At 40.6% G+C, this 22,942-nt stretch overlaps 1 protein-coding gene across 2 annotated transcripts; it reads right to left on the bottom strand.

Annotated features, from left to right (window-relative positions):
• Positions 1-1,761: 1,761 nt before the first annotated feature.
• Positions 1,762-17,367, bottom strand: LOC107393637 (neuronal calcium sensor 1). Of its 2 annotated transcripts, none has more exons than XM_015972140.3 (10): positions 17,228-17,367; positions 16,530-16,631; positions 15,491-15,632; positions 12,304-12,328; positions 5,571-5,709; positions 3,968-4,046; positions 3,606-3,694; positions 3,450-3,527; positions 2,392-2,498; positions 1,762-1,958 (listed from the first exon to the last, which is right to left on the bottom strand). In XM_015972140.3, exons 3-9 carry the CDS (start codon positions 15,552-15,554, stop codon positions 2,400-2,402), a joined length of 573 nt encoding a protein of 190 aa, XP_015827626.1. In that variant the 5' UTR covers positions 15,555-15,632; positions 16,530-16,631; positions 17,228-17,367; the 3' UTR covers positions 1,762-1,958; positions 2,392-2,399. The 2 variants fall into 2 exon arrangements, with proteins under 2 accessions (XP_015827626.1, XP_015827627.1); XM_015972141.3 differs by having other exon boundaries at positions 15,491-15,587.
• Between the last annotated feature and the right edge of the window lie 5,575 nt (positions 17,368-22,942).

Below are 22,942 nucleotides of genomic sequence, written 5' to 3'. Positions count from 1 at the left end.
TGCGCCTGAGTGTAACTCGACCCCACCGAGTGAGGAGACTCAAATACCAGCGCCCCATTACAGTTTGATTTTCTCTTAGCAGTGCATGGACCCCTCGTGACACAGTCCCAAACAACTCCGTGCACATGAAGCTGAAGACAGGGAGCAACATCTTACAGTAACAACCTCTTTTATAAAGAATAATGTTTATATTAAGTGTGATGCAAAAACTGTATCAACACCAAGAAATAAACACTTGGTCTGAAGGAAATACTGATAATCAAAGTAATGTGTTTTTGTAGGCAAATCATTAGTTGTCTTCTCCCAAAGATGGTGGGGACCCAGAGACTTTTTGAGACAAGAAGCTGACAGTTTACTTCAAAATACATTTGTGTTTTACTGCACTTGTTCCAGCAACATGCTGCAAATACAAAAGAAGAACCATGGGACAAAACAGTCTCCGGTCAAAGCTCTGGACAGTTCCATCTTCTGATATCAGCTCCATGTCCTTGATGATCTGAGGAGACTCAGCAACCTCAAAAAGCCGCTACGCCTCATTAACTCACCCATCAGTGCTAACACTTCACAGTTTTATGTTGTTCCTTACACAACCATACAGAGCAGACTCACGCCACAGACTAGGCTGGAGTGTTAGATTCTGTGTTGCAAAGCAGAACAGGCACTAAAGCTTGATATGACACCTTTCACTACTAGGGATGGAGCACAGTGCAGTGGAAGGCTTGGACCAGATCCCATTCCCACAAACATCTGCTTTTATGGGTTGCTGTCTTTACATCAATGGGATTAAAAAATGAATAAATATTCTACAAAGCAGCCTATTAAACCCATTCAAACAGCTATACAAAAGAGAAAGAAACACTTCTAATCACTAAAAACTAAAAATACAGTAATAGAAATATTAGCCACTTAAATGCATTTTATTCTGTGCTCTTAAACTAAACAGGTAAATGGCATTATTAACTTAAAAGTTGCATAAGGCATAGAAGCTGATAAAACATTTAAATTCTTTAAAATAAGTGATTTAAGTAAGAAAAAAGGCATCAGTACATGCTCTGGTCTCACACTAAACAAACATCACATTAGCAACCACAGCGCTCACAAAAGCTTTACAGCCAGAGCTCTGTGTAGCTGAGGGTGGGCAGTGGAGCTCGCCAAAGAAACACTAAAGTCTCAATTCTGATGCAAAGCTGGGACAGTTTGCTGTGTTGCTTTATCGTGCCATTCAGGATGTAATTGTGCAACACTCATGCTAACAGTGAAAAGAGAACACAATGGGATGCACTGTATGGCAAACGTAGTAAAATCTATAGAAAACCATGCCACCGAAGCATCCCTCTAACTAAAAACCCTTTTCAGTCAAGAATGTGTCAAAAGAATCATCCAACAACAATAACAATAAAATTGGAAAATACAGTGCAAAACACTTTTGATAAAAATAAAATTCATTCCATATTTATGAGGAAATTCTCATAAATGCAGCAAAGCAGAAAATAAATTATATTTACATGGTATAATACACACTATACTGCCTTGTAACATTAAGTTATTGTTCATGTCATCACTCAGCAACACTCTTGTTCAGGTTGGGGATTAAAAGTCTCTCCATGAAGCAGCAGCAGTTCCTCTGAGAAGTTCATCTCACTAGTGTGGACAAGAAGCACACCAACAACTCAGCAGGAATCCTTGGATTGTCCAGGAGAACAGCCTCAGAGATGTTCAGTCCACAACACAGAGGAGGTGGTGCTACATAGCTGTAGAAGCACTGATAGTTGGCATGTGTTACTGGAACATCAGAGAAGATGCTTGTAGATGAGCAGCTACTTGACGCATCTTGTCGTGTGATGAACATTTGTTGTCCTCTTTTGGGTGATCGGGGTAAATAATGCCTCCTCCCATTGCAGAAGTGATGGTGCTGCATTGGCGTGTAATGAGGCAGGAGGATGGAGAACTGGAGCCATCTGAGAAGTTGTAAAACGGGTTACTGTGCTGCCTGATGACAGTGAGTTTAGGTGCGTTCAAGAGAAGCATGACAACATCTGATCAGATCCCTGCTATGAACACATACATTATGTCCTCACTTCACAGTTGACAGAACACTGAGCAGGACGTCAGCAACAATTGGCAGCAGCAAGTGCACTACATTAGGCAGTGAGATGTGATGGCTGTCTCAGCCTTCATCCAGCACTGCAAGACTGTTATAGTGCCAGTAAACAAGTGGGCCACTTGAATAATTCATAGAAACAAACTGAGAACACAAATTGCCTCCATCCTTTCATTTCAGCTCAAAGATTGTGGTCTTTGTTAAGCTTTACTCGGGTGTACACATTATTAACATAAAAGTAAAGCATGACTTGAAACGTTGTCGCTCATTAACCCCACCCCCTTACTCACCTGGCATCTTAAACAAGTCCATCATACAGTGACAGTGCTTGAACAATAGAGGGGTCAGCCTTTGAACCTTCCTGGAACTCCTGCAGTGTCAGCTTCCCGTCGGAATTCTGCAACATGAAACAACATGAAACTGAAGACACTGAAGAGTTTAACTTAAAGAGCAAGTCACCCCCAAATCAACTTTTTTTTGCTGATAAACTAAATAAACGAGTGTCTAATCGTGCTGCAGACACGTGTAGTCAATAATTTGGCACTTCAGTGCATCTTAGTTAAAATTTAAATATTCTGCCTAAAACCGTCAGTGTTGTGCCTTTGTCAGGTAAAAACTATGCACTGTATTTGAATTTAAATCTGCCACCGCTATTGGCTAAGAGGTATGCTATGATGTAAACTGGTACATTATGATGTCACAATGCTGTCGTGAGTCTGTGTGTGTGTATTTGTTAGCGGCTCCGCCCTCTTGGTCTGCCAGGCAACGGCATTTGTTGCATTTTTCAAACATGAAGTGGGAGTGGAGTTAGACTCTTGTAGGGGGTGACTTGCTCTTTAAAAACACCAGCAGGGGGCCAAAGCTGCTCTCAGACTCATGGAGCTCCTATTTTAGGCTGATTTTCAGCTTAGTAAACTTGGATAGAAGCTGCAGTCCTTGTAGAAACGAGTGAGAGCTGCACAACCAGTCCTACAGGCCAGTGTTGGCACCAGTAAAACCCCAAACACACAAATACAGCCGGCGTCTCATCTTTCACTGAGACTGATTGGATTCTCTGTGCTGACAGAGTGGGCACTGCGCTGCTGGTGTAGGTGACTATAAACCATGTTTATAGACTGCAGGCAGTATTAGTGACACTAACATGGGTACATTTAACAGCTCTAAACATAACAGTGCCCAAATTAAACTCCCCCATGGGTGGCAACAAAGGCAGATTCATTCCTATAAATGGCAAACTAATAATTCTCCGTTCACTCACAGCAATGTCAGATCTAGTTTCATGATGGGCTACAGACCTGTAGTATTCCTGTCTTTGACACTTTACTTTTCTTAATATTTAAATACTGACCTTATCCATCATAGCAAAAATACGGTCCACTCGCTTTTCTGGTGTGTTTTCCTCCTCTGGCAACTCCACAGTGTTCCCCTAAAATACAATTCAATTACATCCGAGCTCACTGAGAGCTGAGAAGGATCAAAAATAAAAGGAGTAGCCAAAACTTACCACCATCTGATAAATCGCATCGACAATGTTTAACATTTCATCACGAGTTATGTAGCCGTCATTGTCGAGATCATAAAGCTTAAAAGCCCCTGTATGAAGACAAAACGTTAAATACAGGCTTTGGTGCACCAAGGAGACGTTTTACCTGGCTCATGTATTATCACTATGGGTGTGGAGGACTACTGTGATTCTAAAAGCTTTGTTAAAGTTGCATTTTTTAATTTCTTTTTCAAGTTTAAACCAGAAGGCAAAACCCTGCAGCTTCTGGGTTATTATTGTTTAATCTGCTGTTCTTTAAGGATCATCACAATCAAACCTTCAATTCACAAAAACAAAGGAAGAAGCGTAGACCATCATCTTACATCTAAGCTTCTCATCCAGAGTCCCCCTGGAGGTCACTGACAAGGCCTGGATGAACTCTGAAAACTCAATGCGTCCATCCTGTAGAGAGACAGAGTGTGACAGGAAACCCTTCTGTTTCAAAATGACTAACATAGTTCCCGTTCACTCTAAATGGATTTACAGAAACTGCTATTTTCGCCCCACACCTGGCCTTCTCTGAGGCTGAAACGTCACTTTGAGTCATTAGCAAGATCGATGCTACTGGCTCATTTTCCAAAACGTAGACTTCACAGACATAACCAGTCTTTACTGGTGGCCAGTATCTTCCAAATGTTCCATCTCTGAAACTCTGTCCAAACAATGGAGAAACTATTCTTTTGACATTAACTTCCTGTGAATATTCAAGAACTGTGTCCTTCAGAGGGTTTTTTTTGGGGGGGGACGACATGATTTGTGTGGAAGAAAGCCTGGTGGCATGGAAAACAACCAAAAATAAAACAACAACTAGTGGCTCATATTCTGACCATTTATCAAGCGGCCTGAAGCAACAACATCATAAAAAAACAGGCAGCGTCCAGCTGTAAATGAAACCCGCTCACACCGAAAATGAATTCAAAAATCAAGAAGTTTGCCTGAAGGCATCAGATCTTTGAAAAATTCCTGTCATTCCAAAGATTTTCCTGTATTCTTTTACAACAGCTGACTATCTGTACCTCAACGAGTTCCTACATTTCCTTGAGAAAAAAAAAGCCTCAAGGCCCTTGAGGTCAGCTAACTTTATCTCTAGCAGACATCTGCCTGATCAGAAAATCCTGAAGTCATGCACCATCGATTAAAGAAGCCATAAAAACTGTTAAGATCAATGCATTCTCCAGCTACAGGGTGCCTATCGCTAATGAGACTACAGATAAACGTCAGACGTTTGGAGATCGTCTGATCTTTCCAACATAAAGCCACTTATCTGGAATCAGTAAACCTACAGGGGCTCACCAACGACCCAGGAGCTGCTCACTTATAGTTAGTTCACGTAAACGCAATAAGAATAATTGTGTGCAGCTGATGGGGGGTTTCTTCTGCCCAATGTATAGGCTGGCCTTGTTAAAACTTGCCATGTCATCATGTACTTGGATCCCTAGGGGATGTGCCCACACAGACACAAACATCTGTTACACTACTAAAAACAAACTGTACAGACTTTATATGTGTGTTGGGACCACTTACTCCTAATCAACCTATTGCAATGTGAACACTCTCCCAGGCAGACATCTTTATGAAGTTGTTTTATTGTAATAAAGGAAAATTCTAAGAATTTAAGGTGGAATTTTCTAGAATTTCATCAGAAATTATCTCCAGGACCCAAAAAATGCATCAATCTTAACAAATGCCTGCTGAGACCAGAAATTTTGTTTAGTGTATTTTCAAGTTAATCTAACTTGGGGCTGGTATATAATGTATATAATAAAGGAATTTAAACTAATCAGAAAAATGATGATTTGTTGGAGCTACAATTCAACAGACAGAAGCTGTAGCCCTCAAAAGTATCCTCTGGCCCAATGTCCTAATGAAAATTATACAGAAACTATTTATAGTGAGTCTGAAGTAACAAGAGGCATGATAACAAACCTTATTTTCATCAAATACATTGAAGACAAATGAAGCAAACTTTGTTGGATCTCCAAAAGGGAAAAACTGTTTATAAATCTTCTGGAAGCCAACAGCATCCAGCTGCCCACTTGGACAGTCCTTGATGAAGCCCTTGTACCTGGAAAGCAGAACTAGTTTAGAGATCTTTTGAGGTATAAAAATAACATTTTCTACACCGCAACTATAAAATCAAAACACAAGTGGCCTGCAGTGACGAAAGCAAGAAGCCACCTCCTCACCTCTACAGTAGGTATCCCTGACTCAGAGATCTAGAAGGTGAAAGCTATTTGTCTCATTTACAGATAAGGCAATCGCCCTAATCTAATAGCAAGCCAAAGGTGGTTTACTCTAATCAAATTCTTCTCTGCTTCTCTTTTGATATTAGGTATAATAGATAGATAGGTCTGAGAGCTTCCTCTTGGCCCTGGAAATGACACATCCCGAGAACGACTTAACATCTCTATAAGCCTATATATAGCAGCATCTCATAAGCAATTTGAAGCACAGTCACTCAAAGGTAGGCGGTTTCCTGGAATGCCTTCGTAACGGAAAAACAATCGTCATGGAGTCTAAAGAACAGATCAAGGAGCGAGGATGAGTGTTATTCTTAACTAAATTGAATGTTACATGAGCAAGAAGGAAATAGCAGAAGAAAAAAACTACAATAGCAAAGCAATTACACACAAGGGAGCAGTGCTTGTACAGCTCAGATTCTGCTTGGGGTTAAAAAAAAAGAAGTTAGGCTATAATTAAGGCAAGAAAAAAGCTCTGATGAAGAACGAAAGCCAGTTCTGAGCTTCTTCATGCACACTTTTTAATCTTAGCGGGAGATAATAAAGCCAGCTCTACAGAGTCAGAGAAACGGAGAGCTGCAGATGCTATAAAAGAAAAGAGTCCAACAAGAAGCAAGGCAAGGAGACAGCAGAACCATGTAATTCTCACATTTAAATTATCTGGAGATATGCTGGAAAATGAAAGCCCAGCTTTAATGTAAAGTAAGACCTAATTGGTATTCAAGCTGCAGAAGACACAATGCACGTCAAAATCCAGCGCTGACCCACTTTACCTGAATCCTCCAGTTGTTTTATGGGTTCGGCTAATCCGCCGTCTGATAATAAAATATGAATAACACCTGTTTAGATTGATAGAGCACATAATAATAATAATAATAATAATAATAATAATAATAATAATAATAATAATAATAATAATAATAATAATAATGTGTTTATACCTGAAAAATGTTAAATATTTTTTGCAATAAAACATGTGTGTTCTATATCTATAACTGCTGTCCTATTACTGACACATCTTTGGTGTGATTACCAGTTACAGGGATGCTCAATCATCTGTTTTCTACTGAGCAATATGATTGTCAGCATAACTGTAAATGATTTAGATAAAATGATGAATAATTGTGGCTTTTTTTCTACAAATTTCACTACAACAATTAAAGGGACTTTACGGAGTTTTGAATTTTTATGTTCGCGATTGCCCCCTCAGGCAAAAAGCGTAATGGCAGCTTCAATAGGAGGCTCGTGCACGAGGCGCGCATGCTGTACGTGCACACTCCTTAACGAAAATAACAGCTGAGACAGTCCTGTGTGTGTGTGTGTGTGTGTATGTGTGTGTGTGTGTGTGTGTGTGTGTGTGTGTGTGTGTGTGTGTGTGTGTGGGCCGGAGGTAGGGCTGGGCGATATGGCAAAAATAGAATATCACGATTTTTCCAATATTTTATCACGATTTTTTATCCATGAATAGCATAACTTCAATTGCGTATTAAAGAAGAGAAACATTGAATAAATAAACATTTATTCATATTAGGGATAATCAACACAGTGCTAACACACTTATATTTTAAACTCACACCAGAGATGATAAAAGCCCTGAGAGAAACAATTACAAAAATCAGTTTTTCTCGTTTTTCAAGTAACTTAACATAAATTAAAATCATAAACATATTTAAAGTGCAAACATGTCAATTGCAAACGTATTGTGCAAACATTAACTTGTTCAAAATACTATGTAGCTCCCAGTTGCTCATGTAGTGGATAGTTAAGCTCAAATACGGCTCTGATGTGCAGCTGGACCAGAGATCGCTTGTGGTAGCAACAAACTGCGCATTCTGAATATTTTCTTCAACAAGTCTCTAAATAAAGTAAAATTTTCCAGTGCAGATTGGAGACAACCCATAGAAGCACTGATTTGATCTCATTTCAGAGAAAAATAGAACAGGTTAGATGCACCTAATAAATAAAATTACTAACAACTCAGGAATCTTTCTTTGCTTCACTGTTCTGGTGCTGAAAATATCACTAATGCGGATCAAAGGAGATGCACAGATGAATGCACCTCTTATTATTTGGAGACTACATTTACTGCAGCTGGCAGAGGCAGAGATTGTTTCTATTGATACACGGATTTACAGAATCATTTTAAATTGTAATAGGGGAAGACTGCAGGAGGAAGCGGTAAAATACAGGGGGTCCCCAGCAAAAACAAGAAACTACGAGTCTGATGAAACCCGCTGGTTTTCCATCAGGCAGTCACGGGGCAGCTCCAGCGACCCAGTGGCTGAGCTCAGTCCGGCTCGGCAGAGGGTGAACGAACCGAGACGACGTCGTGCTCTGCTTAAGAATTTGTGTTATTTTCCCGCTTCAGAAGAAGCGTCTAACGTGTTTTTACGCTTTCTCCGAAACATGTCACGTTGCTAAGTTGTTAGCGCCGCGTGCTAAGGAAACCCTGCGTTCCTCTTCGGAACGAAAACCTCGTTGTCGCTCTCAGCCGCGGCCAAAGCAATGTCACACACAGGCGAAAACAAGCGGGGCACTAATATATTACTATGACTCACTCTGATTGGTTAAGGGTCAAACAAAGGCGTGTCATTCGCCTGGGGTAAGTTCCCTTTTCATTCAGAGGCAGAAATTCAACAGCAGAGCTGTGAATCGTGATGAAAAGGTCTCTCTAAAATGACAGACCGTCAGATGTGTAGATCGTAAAACGGTCTAAAATCGTCATATCGCCCAGCCCTACCCGGAGGACAGAGGACAGGAGGATGCGCAGCTAATTAATTAAATAATTTGGTTCTGTACCTTTCTCTTCAGCACAGCCGACAAAGGTTTAAGATGGATCAGTCTTCCTGCATGCTCAGATCATTCCCTTCCCTTGCTTGAAAAATTGTTCCAGAATGAAAGTTGAACCCACATCTTTTTTATCTGTGAATTCAATGCCGTTCGGCGAGTCTCAAATAAAAATTTGGGCATCTTACTGTAAAAAAATATATCATTAATGTAAAAAATAAACTCTAAAACAATCATGATCACATCCAGAATCGATCCCGGGTCTTCGGCATGATAGCCCGAAATCTTACAAGGCAAGCTAAATCGCCAGTAGCGTCTTCCGCATCTGTAACATTTATATCCTTGATCAAAGCTGAAACAACGTTCAAAGAGCGGTTCGGAGGGCTATGCCTGAGCGTGAACGCGCATGAAGCAGCCTGCTCGACCCGAGCAGCTCTCTTTTTCTGTGATTTTACAGAAAAATAGGAAATCACAGTAAAAATGCCAGGGCTCATTCTACAGGACCAGGGCATTGCAGGAGAATGTATGAAGAATAATTTATTATTTCTATACATGTTTTGGCTGTCAAACTTCCATAATGCTCCTTTAAATGAGGGGGGAAAAAAACTCATCTAAAACTGCAAAGTCGTGTGACCAAGACATCCAAATATGAGATGAACTGTCTAAATTAGAACCACTTAACTTGACAAAATTAAATCTTTAATTGGGCATTCTGCATGTTTTAAAATCATTTTACAATAATTTTCACTGATAATGAGCAATAATTCTTGTTTTTTTTTCACATGTAAAGCATTAAAATAATTTTACAAAGTAAAAAAGGGACATATGTGATCAGCTTTCTGCCTCTAGTGGTTCAGGGTTGAGCTGCTGCTATAAATACACAACATAACGAACAGCTATCACAGGTTATCACGTTAACAGAAAATAAAATGTGGGGGAGCCAGTAAAAACTAAACATTATTTTTATGCTAATTATAAAATTCATAAACTAAATTGGTCAGAGAGACCCTTTGCTCTCCAAACCATGTAAAGGATGTAAAACCTAAGATTTTGAACATGAAGTGTTGAGAAACGTAAACAAGTCATGCATCCTTTAAGGCTGCATTGTTCCTGCTAACTAGCTCACCACAAAATGTGAGGACATAAACAATAAACACCCAGCCATGTGTAATCTGATGACCAGAACAGCAGGATTGTGTTTAGTAAACCTATATTTGATGAAATAAATATAACCAATTGTTCATATCATTGTGTGGTTGTGCGCCCTCTTGTGGAGATCCCTGACAAAACAAACATGCCTTTAGCTTTTGGTAGAACATCCTCATTTTTAGGCTAAACTACATAAACACAGTGCATTTTATTTAAAAAGAAGAACACTTTTAGGATGCATGATTGAAGAGGAACATATTTTTAGACTGAATGATGTGATGTGTCAAAAGCTGAAATGATAAAAGTGATCAGCATGTGCGGCTACAGCTAAATCCCTAAAACTATTTTTGTTCTTGCTCTGAAGCCACCTGAGTTCTGATTAGAGTGATTCATTCTAAATAAGTACAGGTGCAAGGAACTAAATAAATACATCAAAAGATTTACAAGATATAGGGGCAGCAGTAGCTCAGGAGGTAGCACGGGTTGTCCAGCAGTAGGAGGGATGTAGGATCGAACTCTGCTGTTGCGTCATTGGGCAAGACACTTAACACCCACCTTACCTGCTGGTGGTGTACAGAGGGGCCAGTGGCGACAGCGATCGACAGCCTCTGTCAGTATGCCTCAGATCAGTTGCGGCTGCATTGTAGCTCATTACCACCAGGGTGTGAATGTGTGTAAGAATGGATGGATGATACAATGTAAAGCGCTTTGGAGTCCTCTGACTTTGAAAGGTGCTATACAAGTGCAGGTCATTTATCACGCATGTCGTTATCTAATAAGGCTGTAAACATGTTTTTACAGCAGTTTCCGAATCAGAATTACATTTTGTCTCCAGGAACAAACGATGCCCAGCAGATCTTTGCAGGGACATTGGTATTAGGACAAACTGTCATACTGACAGACTGTACTTGATGTAGTGTATTAATGCAACTTGTAACAGAATAAAACATGGAACAAACTGCATCTGGCTACAGCCGTGATCTGGTGTACAGATTAAGTATTTATGACTGGCACTTGCCACCTATCACTGGCATCTACCACAGTGGCCTGCTAAAGAGCTGTGTAGGACGTTTTCTTAGCTGCTTCCTCCCTGGCAGGAATTTCACTGAGCTGTGGGATGTTGTTATTGATTTCAGGTAGACTTCAGGCATACTAATGATCTTCCCTTAGAGGAGAATTAAAATGAAGAACAAACGTAATGCACAACACAGGCATTTAGCTAACCCTGCTAATTCTTCTGTGTCTGTGTCTGTGCTCTAATTACACACCATCTGGCATTCCCCCTGGTAAAACTCCCTCTCATCCCTCACACTCGGCCGTGTTGATTGCTGCTGATGATCTTCAAGTGAGGATTTGTGCAAAATGTCCTGTGAAAGACAGTGATGGTGATGGTGAGCTAGCAGGCGGCACAGCCGGCGAGATGGAGGTTCAATAGGGGTGTGGGGGGGTTATTCCGCCCAAGTGCACTCAAGCCGCCTCAGAGACTCTAGAGCTCCCAGTGCCCAGTGATATCTGATGCTGCTGCCACTACTGCTGTGTGGCTGTAAATGTGCCCCTGCTCTTTCCCTCTCTGGAGATCTTACTGGGAGATAAGAAGAGCAACTACCTCTCCAGTCAAAGCTCTCTTCATGCATGCAGAATTTGGTCATGTAACACAAAACCACAGCGGGTGAACTGAAGTGTTAACACGGAAACACGAGGAGTTCCTTACAGTGGTCTCCTCTGATATACATGCTTCTTTGTTTAAGCAGATCATTGGAACAAAAAAAAGAAAAACTTGAATTGCTGTCATATCTGAATCTGTAGTAAAAACATTTGTTCTGTCAGTTTACAAGCAGCTGTAACATCCCCTGCAACCTTAACCCTCTCAACTGAATTGTATAACTCTTGACTGAAATCCTTCATGCTTTATGAATAAACACCGAACAGGATCAGACAAAAGGCTCAACCTGAGCAGAATGATGCTGATGATGGCTATGCTGACTAACAGGTAACACATCTGCTGGAGGGATTACTAATCTGCAATTCTGCACACGTTCTTAGGTCATGTAGCCTAAAAGTAAAGCAACCTCTGCAACCCCCCCCCCCCCCCCCCACCACCACCCACACACACACACACACACACACACACACAAACACACCATTCCTCTCTTATCTGCCATCCCTTTTACAAATAGAGTATAACGGTTGTGAAGGAATGCATCATGGAAATGCTTGTATCGGTATTATCAGCCTTCAGAGTCCTTTAGCCTTAGTGAAGCTTCAAAGTTGTTCTATTTTCAGAAGTTGTCTGTCTTCAGGGCAGTGTGAGGGAGATGGCTTCAAATGAACTGGGAGGATAACCATAAAAACCAACTTCTGGGCAAAATAAAACAAGGCAGCGTTTGGAAATGCAAAACATTACAAACGCTGAACTCAAGTATGAAAGCAAAGGTTATTTTACTAACAACAAGGCAAGACAGTAACTAATTACACACACTCACCACTGCTGAACCTCCTTCTCTGTGACTGTAAAAGAAAGAAAGAGTGACGTTAGCATAAAATAAAACTTTAGTTGCCCTAGAAAAAGTAGCCTAGTAGTTTATCATCTTGGCCTGATCCTTTCAAAAACAACCTCTGAACAGAGAAAAGCAAAGACAAACAGGTGATTCTGGTGAAGTTCAATTGTTTCATTGAGAGAAGAAGCTGAGACAAAAGAACCATTCCTCCTGGCTAGGACAGTAGTAGGAAAGTGGGAGTAAACCCCAGGGAGCCACTTACAGACAGGCAAAACACAGAGAATGAAGGTCAGCCACAGATTTAGGAGAAAACACAGTTTAGGCAGCAGGATGTGTTATTACGCTCACACAAGCAGAACAATCTGCGTGGATCTCATCAGTCAATCCCGCCTGACTACTTCTCTAATGTTACCAAAGTAATTTTCAGTCTTTTAGCACCTGGGGTTTTATAATGAAAATGAGGTCTGAAAATCAATAACTTCAGTTTAGTCGAGCGGTCCTTTGAGATCAACTTTCTGAAGTTCTGTTGTTGCTGCTGAGGTCTCAGAATAGATCTCGTCTGCTGGGCCCTAGGAAAGCAAGACAGTTAACAGTTACCGTAGTTAAACTCTAACTATCTACTGTAATGTTTAACCTTCAGCCACTCATAGTCATGGCCAGTGCACAACAGAAAAACAAAGCTAGGATGCATCTAAATGTGCCTTAAGCAAGAAAACTTTAATGTTTTAGTCAAACCTTTTAATACTGTAACTGTGGAGGTGCCAAAGCAAAATAATGCTGTGAAACCTATTGATAAGGAGGTCAGGTCAAGCAGCTTTTGCATGAATATATTTCCATATCAATTTGCTCCGCTCAGCTTTTCATCAGGAAACCCCTCATGTGACCACTTCCAGGGCAATAAATGCCAAGCCGATCTCACGACTGTCAGCTAAATTAAGCGACCATTAAATTGGCCTAAAAAGCCGATACAGAACAAAAAAGAAAAATAAAACTCAGGCAATTTACCAAGGCTGCAATTTAGAAAAAATATATCTTATATAACTCAGTGAATGGCAATAGAAATAATCTAATTGGCTAGTTACCGGAGAGAGCAAGGTGGACTTGGCCAGCTGGGTCCACTGAGCTCGTGACTCTGTCACTGTGAGTGTCGTTGCCTCTTGACAACTTGCAAAATTAACACGTTTACTTAGATCTGCCCTCCATCCCTCAGAGGTTTCAGCAGCACTGCTGCTCTCTCTGTGCAGTGCCAGAGCGATCGTTCAGAAAATCACTTCTGGACAAACTAAGCTCTTTTTAGATCAAAAACATTTTCCAGACTTTGTATTTCATTATCATCTTAAAATAAGTGTGGCTTCTCGCCACACAGTGCTAGGTTTAATACATTTGGATAAGAGGTGCTGAAAAAATAAAAATAAATAGCTACTTCACCTTCTAAGATCTTATTGGAATAAAGAGTTTTATTTTAGGCCTGGTCTTCTTGCTTGTCTGTTGACACGTAGGGTATTTGCCAGAGAAAATAAATAAGTGCTCATTCTTCTAATACCAAAGCGAAAAGAGATACAGGCATGGAGAAATATAAGTCCTCAATCTGTCAAGAACTAAAGGAAAGCACTGACTAAAACAGCAGACAAGGCTCCTCGTGGGAGGGCAAGAGAACGACGTAATAAGATGAAAGACGACAGAAATGATAGACTCGGAGTAATCGCACAGGGAGAGAAAGGCTTGGTGCCCCTCTCAGCGATAGCTAACCAGATAAAATCCTAATTGTACTATTCCCTTCCACACGCAAAGAGGGCAATTAGGAGAATAACACAAAAGAGACAGGGTTAGAGGGTAACAGAGAAAGACAACAAGCACAGGACAGCAGCAAGTGGTCCAGCCCAGCATGATGCCTAATCTTCCTCCACTGCAATTTCCTGCTACAACAGCCCTCCTCGCTTCTGCTGTGGAGACCAACCACACAAATAACACTGTCATTAAGCAGCCAGTGGATGTCAACTCCCACCCACACCTGCACTGTTCAAATAATCACAGCGCTGCACTCCAGAAATAACACAAACGATTAAAAATAGTTTTCAAAGCAGACACTGATGGTGTTAACCATAAATGTGAAATGTGCTCAATTTTGATAGAAAAAACTTGAGAATTTTCTTTTTCATGTATCAACGAGTTGGAAAGGTTACAGAAGCAGTACTTATTTATTTATTTGTTTGTTTTTGTCTAGCTCTGCTATGCAGAAATGTTGATAATTTTACAGTAAAGCATTAAAAAAGATTTAACTTAGTAAATCTACCAACAAAGAAGAGTTCTGCAGCAAAACCCATGAAACCACACGACAGCTGACACAAACTCAGGTTCCTTATTAGGGCTGCACAATATATCATAAATATATCGTTATCGCAATATCAGCATGCACAATATGCATATCGCAAAGAACAGGTAAATATCACAAATGTTTGCTAAACATAATGCATTCTGTCAACGAAACGGAAGCATGATGCTTTTTTTAACAAATCAAATAGAGCTCTTTACCCATTTGGCCAATTGGGTGGGTTCTCATAGGTTAGATGCCCGCCCCCGAGGCGGACAGCACTTAATTTAGATGGTTAGCAAACACCTGAGTTAGCTTTGTTCTGCTCTTTTTGCTGATTCTGCTTTTCCCGGGATCAACTGATTGTCTTTTCTTGTTCATTTTCTTTTTACCTTTCTTCACATCCTTTGCTTTTCTCATTTTTATGATTTTTTTTTATTTCTTTGTTTTTGATTATTTTTGTTCTTGAGTTAAGTTTTTATTTATCGCAAGTAATATCGTCATTGCAATATTAATCATTGCTATCGAATACCGCAGGTTTTCCGTGCAGGCCTATTCCTTATATTTAAGTTTCCACATCATGATTTAAATATGCTGATTCCAACTTTCTGTCTGACCTTAACGAATCTGTTTGCTACACATTGAACTGTAAATTTAAATCAAATAAGCCTGACATTTAGCTGCAGCTCTGTTCTATCAATAATGACCAGAGTGAAGAATCCCTCTAGGCTGTAGAGAGGGTCACAGAAGGTGGAATTTGCAGCATCAATATATGTATTTTCATATATTAAACTTTATTTAACCAAAGTTACAAAGTGTTTAATAAAGTTATCATTTTTATAAAGACAGGCAGAAACTCACAGTAGGTTTTCCTTGTCAGCTCCTCCACCACCTCCGGTTTGAGCTTGCTGTTTGATTTTCCCATGATCTTCAGCTCTCATCCACACCTCCAGAATCGCTGTGGGACACGGCACCTGTTACTACCTCGCTCCAGTGTGCTCCTCTGCCAGAAACATGCAACAACCGTGGGCTGATTTAGGATACAAATGACACTGTTTTCTTAAAAGGCAAAACACTATTTTGTTTTGGTCTGTGTCGATGGAGAAAAAAAAGAAGGGGGGGAACTCCCATTCAAGCTACGTGAGTCTATCCTTCACTCTAGCTGTGGTCATGATCTGCACTGTCATCATCCCTGGCACATCAGACATCAAACCCCAGGGGTTTTGTGAGGCTGTTGAGTCTATCTGAGCACCACTGAGCGTCTGAGCGTCCGCCTCACTTCTTCACAGCAGTCCGTGGGCGAGGAGTGGCTTTCGGATGCGTTGCTACCTTCGTCCTTGGATACAAGAGTCACTCAAATGCTGGGTTAAGCACACTCTGCCTCACAGTCGCTCACTGTTCTTTTTACTCCACCCACCCCTCCTTTCCCACCACTATCTCTACTGCTCAGCGTACATTACAGCAGAACAGAATCCCCCCATTCTGAGATAAGGAGATGAGTACACTAAAATGCAATTAATAGGCCTTAGTTTTGCTCAAAGAGCATCAATTCTATTAACTAAATAAATACCAAGCATGTGTCACATGTTTCTACTGTTTTGAATACCTGCTCTACAGTAAAAAAGGTATCTGGTACTGCTCTTAAAATAAGCATTGTGCACTCTCTAGAAAGTTTAAGCAGATCGAAGAGTGACAGTTTTTTTACTCCTACATTCTGACTCATAATTTTCCCTCCCTCCCTGCCTCTCCACAGAATGGCTTGGTGATTTCCCTCCTTGTCACAGCAGTCAAGAGAGATAGGGATAATGGAATTTCTTTGTGTCACAGGCCTGGTATTGGCATGCACTGATTTCTAACAACAGCATCTGTCTGAGACGTGCTACGCAGAAAACTACTGCACCTTCAGTGCTAACATTTGCTCTCTTTGTCCAAAGTCCTTCTAAGGGATGCCACGCTGGTGATCACCATCTTTTGTTTGCACAACCGTTTTAGATCCTGGAAGCTGTAAAAATAAACAAAACAGCAGTTAGGATGAAACTGGCAACCTGTGATGGTTTTACTGGAAATTGGAATGGGATGGAATGGAATTCAAATAAAGGAAAAACACTGAGAAGCAGATGACTTGTTTTTTTTTTTTTTTTTTTTTTTTTTTTACCTCTAGAAGCTGCAGAGGCTAAACTCTTCCAGTGTAGGCTACTCCATTAAATTAGTTAATTAAATGGTTCTAAAGAAACCGAAAGTCATAAACAGTAAAACTCCTTTACAAACGTTTGACAGGTGTGTGTGTGTGTGTGTGTGTGTGTGTGTGTGTGTGTGTGTGTGTGTGTGTGTGTGTGTGTGTGTGTGTGTGTGTGTGTGTGTGTGTGTGTGTGTGTGTGTGTGTGTGTGTGTGTGTGTGTGTGTGTGATGGCAGCAGCAGGTGGGATGTTGCCTTTCGGCACCATAGCAACGCAGTTTATGGCTACAGGACAACAGGGACAATGCGAGGCTCGCTAGTCCACTCGCCACGTTTGGTACCCACGCGCTGTTCAGAGCTGCCAGTTGACCGTAAAAATAAAAATGCTTCAAGCTTTCGGGAAGAAATACTTTAGGATTTACCTGCGCTACTGGAGTATGAGGACTTGGTCCAGGCTGACCCACAACAGAGCGTATAGAAAGCAGTGAACCGCTGTCCTCTTCCGCCGAGCGCGCGCCGCCTCTCGCTGCTGCTAGCCCCGGCTGACCGTCAGTGCTCCTCTGATGTGCCGCCGTCAGGGAGTGACGTAGCTGCTGCTGCTGGCCCCCGACAGAGTCGCTGACGTCGCGGTACCAGCAACGGTCATACACAGACTCTTTGTGTGCCTGCACAGCCTTTACACGTGTCATTTTTCCATACCGAGAAAGGAGAGCAGACACACACCACGTTTACTATCAAGTCTTCACTGCGAAGTATAAAAAGGTGGTTTAGCTAGTTTATCGTTACCAGATTTTTTTTTTCAGTGGCCCCAGTCTGGTCCCATTTGTGAAAACTTTCCGAAGTTTTTTTTTACATATATTTAAATCAGGCACCCCTGAATTAGTTTAAAGCGTAATTATCTTATCCAAAATCCATCCATTTCTGCACTTAACAAGTGCATCATCCATGCACCTATGCATACATCATCCAGCCCTGCACCCACGCATTCATCAGTTCATCCATGCGTCATTCATTCATCCATGCCCAAATGTGCAAATACATAGTTCGGAATTGGTCTGGACCAACGGACTCAATACCTTATTTGCACGTCCATGAGACGTTAGCTGTTTGCAAGGGCATCCATCCATTCATGTATCAATTCATTTATGCATCTATTTGTCCATCCATCCATCCATCCATCTATCCACCCATTCATCCTGCCCTTAGAAATATCCGTGTCACATTAGTTATCAATTGTTCTATTTCTATTTGCTTTTATTTGTCCTAGGTGTGAGAATAATTAAAACACATTTTTAGCTTGGTTTCTTAACTCAGCTTGGTAATTTTGTTTGTTGTTTCAAGTTTTTAATTGGATCTTAATAATTGGATGAGAAAAATATATGGGGGTGTCATTTGAGCCACAGGCTTGTTAATTTGCTACAAGGGCATGCAATGTCTCCGTTACTGGGTTTAAAATATATTTGCACTTATGCAAGTGTGATCATCAACTCCAATTTTCATCTAATTGATAAAATGAAAAGTGAGTCTATTTTGCAGCAACAGTCAGCGTTTATCCTTTGCAATCACTAAACGCAAAGAGAACATCACAGTTCACTGCAACATATTTATGCTGATTTGAGTACAAATCTAAAGTTCCCAAACTGAACTATAGCCCAAATGTTTTTTTTGTAATCATGAAGACATTTTCCTGGAAAAATTCCATCAAAAATGCTATCTCCCTTCAGTCACAAACATCATCATAAAACTGTTTTCAGATGTAGTTCCTCAGATTTTTTCATTAAGATTACTGATCTATGTAATGCAGCATCTCCCACTGGGACAAAATGCAAAACAAGAATGATGCAAACTGATTTCAGCTGTACTTGTTAGAAGAGATGGGAAGAATCGTTTTGAAGTTTTGAACATGCACTGGTGTCTTATTTTCCTAAAACAATGATGCAAGAACAAGTCCTTTTCCCACAAGCCTCATTTGTAAACTTAGTTTCTCAATTGCTTAAAACTTCATCATCTCATCGAAAATGGCTTAAATTCTTACTGATATTGGCCCGGGTTTGGACGAGTGGATGAGTAGAGGGAGGTGGAGTGTACAAGTCATCTGTTAAATTAATTACAGATTCACTTAGATAAAGACAATGAAGTTTATCTGTTACGAAATATCTAAGAAATCAGTGTGTGTGTGTGTGTGTGTGTGTGTGTGTGTGTGTGTGTGTGTGTGTGTGTGTGTGTGTGTGTGTGTGTGTGTGTGTGTGTGTGTGTCTTCTCAAACCCCCGTGAGATGGCAGATAGCAGCTCAGAGCCAGGTTCTGCTGGAGGTTTCTCCCTGTTAAAAGAGTTTTCCTCTCCACTGTCGCTAAGTGCCTGCAAGGCCGGATTAACCATATGGGCAACTGGGCAATTGCCCAGGGGCCCACGAACTCCAAAGGGCCCAGGCCAACAAGGGCACGAGCAAAATACTGTATCTGTAATCTCCCGCTTTATATTAAACTAGGGTGACCATACGTCCTCTTTTCCCCGGACATGTCCACTTTTCACTCTCTGTCTGGGCGTCCGGGGGTTTTTCATCCAGGAGCAGGGATCGAATTATGGGGGAAATGGATATCCTACACATCCAGGGGAGCCGGATAAAACGTTTTCTACCTATATTACATCATTCATGAACTCTTTCGAGCAGAGAGCACATATAGCGATCATCGTTGGCGTTCAGCGCTCCAGGCAGCTGCGTCCAGCGCACGGTCCATTCTCAAAGTGGCGCAACCAAAAAACTATAATTAACACCAGGGCCAGATTAACGCTTTGTTGTACCCTGGGCAACAATATTAAAGGGCCCCATCATCACGACCCAAGGATCACCATAATATGGTCACATACAGAATAAATTACTGTAATGTGCAGTAAATATACTCAATACTTGAATGCCTGACATCACGTAACCCACTCAGGGTAACCTTTGACCCACCTCGTGTGGACTGACCAATGAGGAGAGGGTCTTAACTTGAGGCCCTCTCTTCATTTGTCAGTCTGCATGAGACTGACTCTCAACTGATGTTCAAAGTCACAGGCAGCGAAGCGTCTATGTGCAGCGCAAAAGCCCGGGTGGACAGTTTGTTGAATATAGGGTGATTATATTTCCATTTCCAAAAAAGAGGACAGGGGATCCCATTTTGCCTTGGCCCCCAAAATACCTTGAAACGGACCTGGGAGTGTGACTGAGTTTTGAAGGTGATCTGAATTGTATCAGATGTATAAATGTGACATGTGTATAACTTATTATTTAATACAGGTAAAAACGTGTAGTGGAGATAAATCTACCTACATTTTACTTTTCAACACTTTGTTTTGTTTTCTTGTTTTTACGATCATTCATGTCCGCACATGTTCTCTACTTTCTGTCTTATTTGTGCCTGAAGCGCTCTGCCACTGCGGAGCTCATCACCTGTGCTGCGGTGATTTCACCTCTCTGACGCAGCATCGAAACGCCTCTCCGCTTTGTGGTCAGGAGATCCCTTTGATCTGCTCAAAATTAACCGATGATGTGAAAAAGTAAGAATCCATGCAGCAGGTTTTCTGGAGAGTTTAGAGGAGATGCAGGAAGATGAGAGACAGACAGGACAGGAAATAATTAAATAAAAACAAGAAAACAAGTAAAACGTAGGTAGATTTATCTCCACTACACGTTTTTACCTGTATGAAACAATAAGTTATACACATGTAATATTTATACATTTGATACAGCTCAGATCACCTCCAAAACTCTGTCACACACCCAGGGCCGTTTCAAGACATTTTGGGGGCCAAGGCAAAATGCCCCCCACCCCCACCCATGCAGACTGACCAATGAAGAGAGGGCCAAAGGTTACCCTGAGTGGGTTACGTGATGTCAGGCATTCAAGTATTGAATATATTTACTAAAATATTCTGTATGTGACCATTTTATGGTGATCCTTGGGTCGTGATGATGGGGCCCTTGAATATTGTTGCCCAGGGTACAACAAAGTGTTAATCCGGCCCTGAGTGCCTGCATATAGGGTGTGCATGTGAAGTGTTTGACACAACAAGTCAGTGACTCGGCGCAATCTGCTGGGTTTGCAGAAATGTTTAACTAACATGCATAATGAACCGACATCAATTGATTGTTTTACTTTGTGAAGATCCTTGAGATGACTCTTGTCACTATTTGGCACTATTTAAATAAACTGAACTGAATTGAAGTGGTCTAAATTCTGCTAAATCTGACAAATAAATAGTTAGTTTTTGACCTTCCATTTAGAACTTACAGAAATGTATGATTTCTAAAATTCTTATTTATGTGACTGGTAATAAACAAAGGCTCACACACACTTGAATTTCTCACACTTTCCTCGATAAACCATTGGATTCCATACAGACTGCATATGTGCTAAAACATTGTATGAATGCTGATGGGGTGTTTTGTCTAGAAAGCGCTCACATTAAAGCTCTTCACATAGTGTTTTTTTTTAAGTGGCATCACTTCAGGGCACTATTTATGTTCCTTTTTGTTTGTAGCTGTGTCACTTGTAGAAAGCTCGAGAGAACATGCAGCACATTTTAGGTCATCCCACGCTCGTTTTAAAACTGTAGCTTCAAGAACTCTGCACATCAATAATGAAAACTGGTTTCATGTGACTCCCACTCCATTTTACTCTAATTTGCAATGTTGATTTACTTTCATAAATCAGGAAACATCCATAGTTTTATTCAGTTGTGATGCCTTTTCTCCCAACATTTCATTACTGGTGCACAAACTGGAGTGGTTCCTCCAGAAAGCATTCTGTGCAGTGACTGAATAATTGTCCTTTTATCAGGAAGCATACTGCGATCATTAGCTCATCAGCAGCGGGGCATCATTAAATGCGGCATCTTTTCATCAGTGTGATGTGCTGACATATGCTTGAACACCTGGGGGGTACACTGGAAGAAAGCCACAATGTGGAAAAGAGCTGTATACTTTTCTGTGCCATTGAGTTTCAGCACCCTTGGTAATATATTACAGCCTGAAAAGTCATGAGGAGTGACAATGTAGGATCAACCCAGTATTTGTTTTGATTTGTAGAGAAACACAGGGAGGCAGCAAGCAATTCATCAGATCAGCTGAAAGGAAAGACTAGCATTTAAAGCAAATCCCATATTTAAGAGTGAGATGCTAATGCCTAAACAAATACAAAAAAAAAATGCTATCAGATCATTTTAGTGGTATTTTTATGCCCAGCCATAATGTTGATTTAATATCTGACTCTGGTTTTATAAATAGTCACACACCTAATTTTAAACAGCAAATGTGTAACACTTAATAAGGGTAATTTTATTTATGTTACTCAGTGCCTTATTAAGCATTAATAAACAAAAGATCCCTTTATTAATGTTCCTGATATTGTTAACTATAAGTGTCCTTAAGGTTGGAACAAAGGGCCAGGGAGATGTCTGCCTAGTACTAAATATTAACATTAATATCAAGCAGTTATTCTTTATTTAAGAGATGCTTCATAATGCTATTAAAGGGACCGTTATTGTAAAGTGGTATGAGCAGAATGAAACCAAGAGATTCAATCATTTTTTTCATAAGAATGATTTCTAAACGCATCTGTCAACTTCTTTTGTGCGTTCTTTCTGTTTCTTCTAACTGCAGTACTTGGTCTTTTTAACTCAGAAAAGGGTTGTTTTATCTTCTTTTTTCTGACATTTTCAACCGCTCCTGCAGTTTTCTTCAGAGCTCGCCACTGTTGGTGGTGTCACTTCCTTCTCCGTTTATCCTCTGCTGCCCGCGGATAAACGGAGAAGGAAGTGACACTTTTAATGTAAATGCATATTATTTATATGGTAATACAAAAACAAATATGTCATGCAGTCTCATTAAGTTGTTGTTTTACACAGTGATTGTAATAAATGAACAGAATGACGAAGAGCAGCAGATGAGCAGATTATGCACAAATCCAAGGCTCTCCAAATAAGTGCACCTCAAACCATGGAACACTGAGAGGTCTGGTCTCATTATGAAAATCCTGGTTAATCAAGCATCTAGCCAAAAGGTTGAAATTAATTGACAAACCATTTGGGGGAATTTTAATTTATAAATTTCACGGTAGAAGAAAAGGAAAAAGCAAGGACGTTAAATGTTACCA

This window comes from Nothobranchius furzeri, chromosome 17, assembly GCF_043380555.1.
Source record: "Nothobranchius furzeri strain GRZ-AD chromosome 17, NfurGRZ-RIMD1, whole genome shotgun sequence".
Classification (NCBI taxonomy): domain Eukaryota; kingdom Metazoa; phylum Chordata; class Actinopteri; order Cyprinodontiformes; family Nothobranchiidae; genus Nothobranchius; species Nothobranchius furzeri.
The sequence above is the reverse complement of the archived record's forward strand: the minus strand, read 5'-3'. Positions and strand labels throughout refer to the sequence as shown.

Excerpts from the sequence above, each read along its gene's own strand:
- LOC107393637 (XM_015972140.3), bottom strand. The coding sequence starts at position 15,554 with ATGGGAAAATCAAACAGCAAGCTCAAACCGGAGGTGGTGGAGGAGCTG. Across the intron at positions 12,329-15,490 it reads GCTGACAAGGAAAACCTACT|TCACAGAGAAGGAGGTTCAG; the intron begins GTGAGTTTCTGC and ends TTTCTTTTACAG. Across the intron at positions 2,499-3,449 it reads TTTTTGCTATGATGGATAAG|AATTCCGACGGGAAGCTGAC; the intron begins GTCAGTATTTAA and ends TTCATGTTGCAG.